At 44.5% G+C, this 10,979-nt stretch overlaps 1 protein-coding gene and 1 pseudogene across 8 annotated transcripts in view; both read left to right on the forward strand.

The window, feature by feature from the left end:
* Nucleotides 1-5,724, forward strand: part of Eef2k (eukaryotic elongation factor-2 kinase) — a 63,653-nt gene extending 57,929 nt beyond the window's left edge. For 6 of the 7 annotated variants that reach the window (XM_087634592.1, XM_087634537.1, XM_087634612.1 and 3 more), the window contains one exon: nucleotides 1,714-1,936. In XM_087634592.1, the coding sequence (XP_087490718.1) occupies nucleotides 1,714-1,823 (110 nt within the window). In that variant the 3' untranslated portion in view covers nucleotides 1,824-1,936. 7 annotated transcript variants of the gene reach the window in all.
* A 1,811-nt stretch (nucleotides 5,725-7,535) lies between these two features.
* Nucleotides 7,536-10,104, forward strand: LOC147996954 (NADH dehydrogenase [ubiquinone] 1 beta subcomplex subunit 3 pseudogene; annotated as a pseudogene). Its single transcript, XR_015652469.1, has one exon. The product of XR_015652469.1 is annotated as an NADH dehydrogenase [ubiquinone] 1 beta subcomplex subunit 3 pseudogene (transcript).
* The last annotated feature ends 875 nt before the right edge of the window (nucleotides 10,105-10,979 follow it).

The following is a 10,979-nucleotide window of genomic DNA, read 5'->3' on the forward strand; positions in this document are numbered from 1 at the left end:
TTCTTCTCCACGTTTGTTGCTTGTCTGTTGCTGTGATAGGCTACCCTGACAAAAACAACTTAAAGAAGAAAGGATTTATTCTGGTTTATGCATCCAGAGGGGATTTTGGCTTACAGTCCATCGTGGTCAGAAGCTTGGCATCAGGGGCCAGAGACTGTCCCAGGAGTTGGGAAGCAAGATGTTCCGATGTTACCCACACAAGCAGAGAGGGAAAACAGGAAGTGGGGCAGGCTATAAAACCTCAAAGCTGACATACTTCCTCCTGTAAGGCTTTTCCTCCTAAACGCTCTACCCTTCCCAGAGAGCATCACCAGCTGAGGACCGATATTCAAGCCGTGAGCCTATGGGGGACATTCCGTTCAAGCCACAACACCTAGAGAGTACAGCACATCTCCATACGTGGCACCCGCATTGCGTTTGGCTGTAATCTAGAGATGATTGAAGCAAAGAGGAGATGCATAGGTTACATGTAAATAGGACACACTCCCTGACCCGAGCAGATGTTGCTATGCTTGGTGGATCCTGGAAACACCCTCCCCCCAGTGATGGGTAGTTATGTATTAGAATTTTTGGGCAGGTTTTGCAGTTTTAAAAATGAGGCTAAAATTTTCATAATATTTCATATCCCATCACTATTATCAAACTTTATACAATCTCACACCCTAAAAGAAATCCTGTACTAGTTGGCAGTCACATCCAGTATCCCCACTCAGTAATCACTAATCTACTCTCTGTCCTTAAGGATTGGCCTGTTCTGGGACTCAGTTTACAACTGGAATCACACAATATGTGGCCTTTCGTGTCTGGCTTCCTTTACGTAGGGTCTCACCTCCTCGCTCTCTGCTTTGAGACGAGGTTTTGTATAATCCAGCTGGTTACAAACGTATCTCAGCTTATTCTGTAATTACAGGCACGCGCTACCTTTCCTGGCTCATTTCTTCTATATAAAAATATTTTTGTCATCTGTGTGTGTGTGCGTGTGGAGATCAGAGACAGCCTGTGGGATTAGCTCTCTCCTGCCACCATGTTGGTCCTAGGGACTGAACTCAGGGCATCAAGCTGCCAGCAGTCATCTTTGCACACGGATTTCTTTTCTGTTGTTAATCTTGAATTACTTTTACTCTATTATCTTATAACGGTTCCATCTTTTAGTACTGTAATTCTTTTATTACTAAATAATCTGCCACTCGGTGAATATACCGTGTTGTATCTACTGTAATCTGATGGACATGTTAGATTTTTTATTGTTTTTATGTACATGTATGTGTGAATGTATGCCAAGTATGTATACAGACCGGTGGGGTCCAGAAGAGGGTGTTGGACCCCCAGCTGTAACTGGAGTTACAGGCACTTGTGAGCTGCCCCATAAGGTTACTGGGAACTGAGCCTGGGTCGTCTTACTTCTCAGTTTTGAGCTGTCATTTAGACTGGTTGCCTTGAACAAACAAATTCCTTTTTCAGGGAGGGGGTGTGGCTCAGTGGTAGAGCTCTTGCCTGGCAGGCAAGCTCTTGAGTTCCACAGCAACGCCGGAGAATAGAAGAGTGCTCTGGCCAGCCAGCTCTCTTCATATGCTACCCCCAGAGACTTGGATTAGACCATGCAGCTTGGGTTGTTATAGTAACATCAGTTGCTGTTTTTGGGTGGGATGAGGTTTGCTAGCTTGATGGAGACAAGAGGCTCACCAATTTGTCCCCCACTATGCTCTCTTTCAGGAGACTTGTACACCCAGGCAGCCGAGGCAGCAATGGAAGCCATGAAGGGCCGGCTAGCCAACCAGTACTATGAGAAGGCGGAAGAGGCCTGGGCGCAAATGGAGGAATAACTGTCCACAGGATCACTGCCGAGGAGAAGGGCTGGGGAGGGGAGGATGGGACCCATTTCTTTTGGGAGGGGAGAAGTAGTTTTACTATGGTATAAATTCACTTTTGTATTGCCTTTTTTTGACTCTTGACAGTCTTTGCAGCTGGCAGAGACATTATAACTGCCCTTTTAGGGGTGGTATTTTGGGGGAGTGGGGGGTTGAAGATGCAGCCTAATGAATTCTTTTTCCCCCTGTTTTTCTTTTTTTCTGTCCTGAGATGTAAGCAAGTGTCTTTCTGTCCGAATGAACAGACAGTATCAGGGCTTCTCTCGCCGACCTTTGCAGACAGGACTCACATCCTGGGGTCTCCAGGATACTGGGAACCCAAATGGAGGACAGAGACCTTTCTGTTAACTTTCCACCATGGTTCTTTCTTTCCTCCAGTGGAAGTGAGATGGTTCAATACCCAGGCTCCTTCACACTGGGGGAGACAGTTGTGAGAGTCTTTCACATAATGTCCTTCCACTGAGCTCATGACTTCCTGGCATCCATTCAAATTCCTTTTTTTTTTTTTAGACCTTCAATCTGTTACAGATTTTACAGAACAGGTTTGGCCTTATACATGCATATTTACTACCTCTGAGTCCTGCATCTGTGGATGTGGAAGCAGATGTACCTCAAAGCTTTCAAAAGCCATGACTTAGGAGCTGGGTGACTATTCTCCAGACAGAAGTACTCTCTGCACCCCATGGCCACATCCACTATGGGACCGAAGCATCCTTGTACAGAATTCTGTGGCCGTTCCTTAGTGTGATGTTTCCTGGACTCTCCTCAACCTGCTCTCCTTGGCATTTTCTGCTTGAAACTAGGTTTTACTTACTTGACACTAGGTCATCTGCAGCAAGTGGCTTCCAGCCACAGCCCCTTGGGATTTGTCTAAGATGTTTGAGAATGAGGAGCGAGAGTGTAAACACTGACTGAGTCTGGGCATTTCCCCAGGGTCAGGCTGGGATTTTAATGAGCTTTCTCTTTTAAAAGAGTTCAGATTAATGAGAGTGTGATTTTAGCCACAGGGAAATGGCCCGCTTTGATCCACTACTGTTACCTTTAAAAAACAGAACAGCAGAGTGGGACATGCCAGCCATTCTCACCTGTTGCTTAAAACAGGCCTTTTAAGGGTTTCACTGCTGAGTCTGCCCGGTCAAAAACATGTAGAAGCATTAGATTGTAAAGTCTAGAGTATACATCCTTTGAGGAAAAATCAGATTCATTAATCTTGAGGACTGGGAGCCATGGTATACACTTGTAGTCCCAGCATACAGGTGGTAGAGGCAGTAGGAGCAAAGATTAAGGCCAACCTGGGCTACATGATGAGACCCTGTCCCCAAAACAAACAACAAAAGGAGCTGGTGAGATGGCTCGGTACATGAAGCTCCTGCCAACCGTGGCCAGACAATCTGAGTTCTGTTCCTGGGACCCATGTGTGGACAGAGGGGACCAACTCCTGCAAGGTGTCTTCTGATCTTCACCTGTGTGGTGTGTCACAAGGGAGCACTCTCTCTCTCTCTCTCTCTCTCTCTCTCACACACACACACACACACACACACACACACACAAAACTGTAAGAGAAATGAAATAGCAAAAACTACCCTTGAATACTTTCATCTATCTGCAAGTTATAAAATCGCCAGGTTTACATTTGAAGCCATAACATCGGGTTCTCTATGATGGGTTGGCCCTTGTCCGGCTTTATCAGTACCAGAACAGTAGCTGGCTTGCGTTGTCCTGCATGTGTTAAACGTAAGAAGCAATTTATTATGACATAATCTCTCAGAGTAACTGTCATGTAAGTTGTGGTGTATGTCTGTGTGTGTGTGCGTGTGTGTGTGTGTGTGCTGGTCAGCAGACAACCTCAATTTTGTTCCTCAGGAGCTGGCCATCTCCTTCCATTGAGTCTCTCACTGGTCTAGAACTTGCCAAATAAGCTGTGCTGCCTTACCAGTGAACTCCAGAGATATGTCTGTCTATCCTTCCTAATTCTGGAATTACAAACTCACATTCTCTACCCGTTGATTAGTCCTTGTCTGGATCACTTAAAGCCTCAGGCCTGAAATTCCCCCACCACATGGCCTTAATTCGAGGAAGTGGTCTCGTGCTCCTCCAAGAGGCTGGGATGGCCTGGTGCACAGCTAAGCAAATGCTTCTTCAAGGACCCTTGCAGATGACAAGGGAGCTTTGAGAGCCTGCTGTATGTATGATGCTAGCTAGCACTTGGAGGCCGAGGCTGGATTATGAGTTTGAAGCCACCCTGGACTATTTACTGACTGTCTAAAAAAGAAAAAAAAGCCCTGGGGGCTGGAGAGATGCCTCAGTGGTTAAGATCATTGCTGCTCTCCCCTAAGACCCAGGTTCAATTCGCAGCCCCCATATGGCAGCTCACACCTGTCTAACCCCAGTTCTGAGGGATCCGATGCTCACACAAACATGCAGGCAAACCACCAAGGAACATAAAAGTAAAAATAAATCATAAGGGATTGGGGATTTAGCTCAGTGGTAGAGCGCTTGCCTAGCAAGCTCAAGGCCCTGGGTTCAGTCCCCAGCTCTGAAAAAAAGAAAAAAGAAAAAAAATCATTAAAAAAAATTGTAGTTTGGGGGGTGGGAATGGGAGAGGGGAGAAAAGGGGATAACATTTGAAATGTAAATACATAAAATATCCAAGAAAAATAAAATTTAAAAAATACATAGTTCAAACCTGTCATGTCAGCACTGTACTTGGGAAGCTGAGGTGTGAGGGTCACTGAGTTTTATGCTGGTTTGGGCTACATAATGACTTGCAGTTATGCCTGAGGTACTGAGACTTTCATGCAGAAGTGGCTATTTCTCCTTCCAAACCTAAGTCTTACACCTTCAAAAGCTGGTCAGGGCACTTTCTCTTTCTGTATATGCTGGGAATGACAAGAACAAGCCAACAGGATTCAGCTCCCAGGCAGGGAGACACCAGTCCCCGGCATCTATGATCAATTCTGCTTTCCAGAGCTTGAAGCAGGTAACAGCCTCGATTCATGGACCTGATATGTGTACTTTCATCTCAGAGACAGAAACCAGGCTTCAGTGGTGCTGCTCACTAGGGGCTAAGCAGGTGCTGGGGGCCAGAGAGCTGCCGTTTCCAGAGGACTCTGGGAATAAAAACATCTAACTGTAATGTGATGGCGTATTCCATTTTGCAACATAGATAGAGAAATTTAAATGAGATAGAATTGGAGTGAGTATGTGCTTAGCATACAGTCAACATACAAGCTTTATGGGTATAAAAAAGAGAAACACTGTTCGACTCACTGCTTCAGAATAACCCTGCTCCCTGCACGCCGGACCAGCCCGACAGGCGAGCTGCCTTGACTGCTTAGTGATTCCCCATCTGTCCTTGCTGTCCATCATCCCGGCATCTTCGTGTCAGCAGGTGTGGTTTGCAGATTCACACACACAGGTATATGCTGCTTGAGATGTGAGTGGGGGACATATGTGCCTATTCCTTGCTTGGACTTGTGCCTCTTCCTTACATTTTGTCTCTGACCTCCTCAAGGCAACTGGCCGAAGAGCAGGGGCAATTGTGTGTACATCAGATTCTGGCTTAGCTTCCCCAACAGTTTGGTTTTTTTGAACTGTCTCAAACCCACACATCTCCCTCGCTTTGAAAACAAATCAAGAAATGAGGGAAGTTTGTATCTACATAGAGGCTGAAGTGAGCCACCGGGGGCACGGATCGAAGAGCAGGTCTGCTCACCTTCAACATGAGTTCCATCGCCTGGAGTGTAGGCCCAACTCGGTTCCGTGCTGGCTTTTCACAGTAGGAAAACGTCTTAATGTGGTGCCTCTTGATTTCTAACATCTGTAATAAATTCTAATAAAGGAAGCCTGGCCCTTATGCTATCAGTTTGCTTTAGATCAAGTGGGAGCAGGGGCTGGAGAGAGGGCTCAGCAGCTTTAGATCAAGTGGGAGCAGGGGCTGGAGAGAGGGCTCAGCAGTTAAGAACACCGGCTGCTCTGACAGACGACTTGGGTTCAATTCCTAGTACCCACATGGCAGCTTATAACTAACTCCAGTTCCAGGGGATCCAACATCCTCACCCAGACATACATGTAAGCAAAACACATGAAATAATGTGGATGCTTTTGATTTGTCCCTCTATAAAACAACAGTCATTACCTCAGCAGGTTTGTCATGAGCTTCTGAGAAAATCCTGTGCACTTGGTGCTTTCTATGGTGAGCTTCAGAGCTGTTTGGTGTGGTCATTTGGATTCAAGATAACAGGTTTTTGTTGTTGTTTTTTTTTTTGTTTGTTTGTTTGTTTTGTTGTTTTTTGGTTTTAAGAAATTTGAGTTTTAACTGCATGACGGTAGATCATGTACATTTAAGTCAATATCCCCAATGATAGGGGATTTTTTTTTTTTTTATGACACTCCATAGTGACTGCATATGAGGGATTTTTTAAAAATCTGTTTTTGAGACAAGCTCATAGGGACAAGGACAAAGGAGTCAACACCAACAGTCCGGAGACAGGAAAATGCGTGGCTGCCAACATGTCAGTCAGCAGGCCCAAGAATCCAAAACCCACAGGCTGGGGGGTTGGGAGTTCATTGTGTGATTCCAGCACTGGAGAAACTGGAGCAGGGGGATTCTGAGTTTAAGGCCAACCTCAACCACACAGTAAGATGTCTCAAAAACCCCCTTAAAAAGAAATGACTGTAAACCTACAGTGGTGGGGTAGCGGAAGGAATGGTGACTCATCGAACCACTGATCAGACCGGTTTGCCTGCAGCCCTAGTGTTGCAAGGGGTGGGGGTGGTCAGTGTCCTTGTTTCCTGCAACCTGGGACATCAGGCACAACAAAGTAGAGGTCCTTTGCTGTGAGGAGTAAAGAGAAATTTGCAGCGTCCATATAAAAAAGGCTCTAGCTGCCTTGTCCTGTGGCCCAGGCACTGTCTATTTAACTCCCATCCAACCTGACGGCAGAAAGCAGCAGTAGGAACCTCTAAGGGTATCTATCGGATGAGCTGAAATTAACACAGGTCCTGTCCCTGGTGAAACCTCACAGGGAACACCACAGCCATCAACCCTCCTTCTCACAGACTGCCCAAACAATTTAGAGCTCCATTCTCAATCCGAGCAGATTGCTAAAGGTCAGCGTGGGAAAGTCACATTTAGGAGCTAAACAGGTAGTTCTGCAGCTACCTGTTGCTTTGCAGAGGACCCAGATTCAGTACCCAGCACCTGAGTGATGGCTCAGGCATCTATAAATCCGGTTCCATGGAATCCAGTGTCTTCTCCGGGGCACCAGGCATGCATGATGCACACACATGCAAGACACTCACACCCTCACATAAGCCAATATACACATTTATTATATAGTATTATAACATATATATAGAGAGAGTGTGTGTTGGGGTGGAGAGATGGCTCAGTGATTAAGAGCACTGACTGCTCTTCCAGAGGTCCTGAGTTCAATTCCCAGCAACCACATGGTAGCTTGCAATCTGATGCCCTCTTCTGGTGTGTCTGAAGACAGCTACAGTGTACTTATATAGAATAAGTAAATACATTTAAAAAAAAAAAGAAGCATTGAGTGTGAAAGAACAGACAGCAGAAGAAAGCATTTCAGAGGAAACGATTAGGAATGAGGTATGGTGTTTGCTCATTTAATATAGACTAGATGATCAATATTTGGGGATACAGGCTGGAAGGTTGAATATTGAGTGTCCTGAGAGGTCAGATTGCTGTCAGACATGGCTGCTGGACATGGTCACCAACATGGACACGGTCATGGTAAAGTGGAACTTCCAGATCACAGACAGTGGAAATCGAAGAGACACCATTAGCAGCATTGCAGAAGAAGCCTGCTGCACGAGGGCTGAGGGATCCATGGGCTCACAGTGAGGCTTGGAGATACATGGGCAGTTTTACAAGCAACATCACCATCACGAGTGTAATATTAAAAGGATTTAAGTGGGGGTTTGCTGTGTTTGTGGTAGCTTTAGGGGTCGAATATTTCCTGGCTTCCCAGAATGAGGATAAGAAGCATCCATCACTGAAGAGAGCACCTTGTGACGTCTTTCATGAAAATAAGATTCTCTCACTGTAGCATCCTTGGCTGTACGTCTGTCCTTGAAAGAATATTAGTATGGTTTAATAAAGTAAAAACAAAAAAATATTTGGGGATACAAGTTTAATTATTTTTGTTTGTTATTTGTGATTATAATGATGTATTGTAATCTTAAAGGACCAACTTTGATATTGGTTATGTCCATGGTAAACACTTAACTCTCACACCAAAAGGTATTACAAGAGACTGTTTAGTCTGAGGCTAAATAGGTCATCCCAAATTCAATCTAGCATAATAAGTTTGATGAAGTTTTTGCAGCAACAGAACAAAGGAATATGTTCTAGGTCCAGAATGTGCTCTCTCTCTCTCTCTCTCAGCATTTGTAGCCTTTTGGTTGGTAGGGGTTAGGCATCTGTCTGTATATATCCCAAAGGGTTTGCTTCCCAGACAAGAAGGTGATAAACGGTCACTAACAGGGCTAAAGATGGCCCACTATAGCTCTGGGCTTGTAGCATCCCAAACTCTCTGCTCAGCCTTACAGAAGGGTGGGTGGAAATGGAGTACTTTCAGGAACTTTATTCACAGTTAAATATGAGCTCTTGCCTGTAGCTGCAGCACTCTGAATACTTAGGCAAGAAGACTATGCATTTGAGGCCATCTTGGGCTACTGAGACTGTCTCAAAAAATATTCTACCAACACAATTCCTTAGACAACTCCATCTCCTCAGTGTGTCCACCATATACTAGTTACTTTCACAGTATTTTCCTTTTGTTTTACACACATATACATACATATTATATACATATGCATCTCCCTGGCTGTGGCTATCTTAGAACTCACTGTGTAGATCAGGCTGGCATGGAACTCACAGAAATTCACCTGCCTATGTTTTCTGAGTACTGGAATTAAAAGCATGCATCACCACACCCAGCTCATAGTTATTATCTATTTTTAATTAATTAATTAATTAAGATTTTTGAGACTTGGTTTCTCTTTTCTCTGTATTAACAGCCCTGGCTGTCCTAGAACTCACTTTGTAGACCAGGCTGACCTCGAACTCACAGAGATCTACCTATCTCCTTTGCCTCCTGAGTACTGGGATTAAAAGCATGTACCACCACACCCTGCTGAAAAAATTATTTTTATTTCATGTGTATGCATGTTTTGACTGCATGTTTTTCTGTACTGTGTGTGCATTACCTGTAGAGGCCAGAAGAGGGCGTTAAATCCACTGGACCTGGAGTTACAGGTGTTTGTATGATGGGGGTTTTGGAAATCGAACCTTGGTCCTCTGGAAAAGTAGTCAGTGCTCTTAAGTGCTGAGCCATCTCTCCAGCCCTCCCACATTAAATTCTTTATACTATAACACAGCGAGGCTTTCTAGAAGATTTGGGTTATTTTCTCCCATCCTGACACACTCAACATTCTTCATAATATTTCCAAACCTACAACAGAAGACTCTGCAGAGTTTGTAAGGTATTTGAGGGGTCAGATCCACTTGCTTTTCTTCCCACATTTGGGCTGAACATCTCTAATCTGGACCTCTGGTGCTCCAAAATCAGGAATCTGTTTGTTGATTTTGGAGACCAGGCTCAAAATCTTTGAAGTGCCAGTGCAGTGCTGCAGTGGAAAAATCCACACCATAGAACTCTTTCACAGACAAACTTATTTTAAAATAGTGCGTGTGGCTGGGGATGTAGCTCGGTGGTTGGGTACTTGCTTAGCACACAGAGGACCCTAGGTTTGATCCCTAACATTGTGACTTAAAAACTAAAAACCGGGCGTACTGATACGTGCCTTTAATCCCAGCGCTCAGGAGGCAGAAACAGGTGGATCTCTGTGAAGCCAGTCTGGTCTACATAGTGAATATTCCAGGACAGCCAGGACTCAATGAGACCCTGTCTCAAAGAGAGAGAGAGAGAGACCCTGTCTCAAAGAGAGAGAGAGAGAGAGAGAGAGAGAGAGAGAGAGAGAGAGAGAGAGAGAGAGAGAGAGAATGAGAATTTAAAACTTAAGGGCTGGATGCTTCGTTCAGTTGGTTGTTTGCCTAGCATACATGAAGCCCTTGACTTGATCCCCCAGCATCACATAGAACCAGCAGGGAGGACTGGTGCATGCCTTTAATTCCAGAACTCAGAGGCAGAGGGAGAGAGACTTCTGTGAGTTCAAGGACAGCCTGGTCTAAGTAGAGAGTTCCAGGATAACCAGGGCTAAAAAAAAAGAAAAAAAGAAAAAAAGAAAAAAAGAAAAAAAGAAAACCCATCGCAAAAGAAAACTGGTGTAGTGCAGGCAGGAGGGTGGGCTCAAGGTCATTTTATATGAAGTTCAAGGTCAGCCTGGGCTGCATGAGAACACTAACGATAATAATATTAACAATTAATAAATAATATATAAGCATATTCCATGTTGAGTCTCGTGTTCGGATATCTCACTATGTATATGAAAACATTTATAAATCCAAAACCTGAAACACTTAGTTCCAAGTGGATAAAGGTTAAAGGTTATTCAATCTATGAACTAAAAAATGGAGTGGATGCTAGGAAGGGCCTTGAAGATTAGAGAGAAATGTTAAACGTTGCAGGCTGTTGTATTACATATGTCAAATTTTTGTTACAGTTTTGATGCAAGTAATGATCTCCCAGGAGAACAGTTCAAAGATTCAGAGTTAGTGCAGACATTTGGAGGGGGGATGCAGTATGATGTATTAAATCTTCGATTACACATAATATACATCTTGCTGCATGCTTGGACACGTAAATATCGACACAGACCAAGGTACAGAGCTTCTGCAAATCACGAAACCTTGTTGGGCCCTGAGATGATTGATACAGATTGTCAACTTGACACGACCTGGAATCATCTAGAGGACCAACCTGTGGGGCTTGTCCATGACGGAATTTCAAGATCGGTGTTACAGAACTCAGTCCTCCATCGAAGCAGCAGCCAGATCAGCTGTGCCTACTTCTGAGCACCTACTGACTGATGTCCGTTCCCTCAGAGAAGGAACAGGTGGGGAAGGCCTCTCATCCCAGCAATTTGAACACAATTCTGGCCTAATTATACATGGTCACGTAGTCT

This window comes from Rattus norvegicus, chromosome 1 (genome assembly GCF_021556685.1).
Source record: "Rattus norvegicus strain SHRSP/BbbUtx chromosome 1, alternate assembly SHRSP_T2T, whole genome shotgun sequence".
Classification (NCBI taxonomy): Eukaryota; Metazoa; Chordata; class Mammalia; order Rodentia; family Muridae; genus Rattus; species Rattus norvegicus.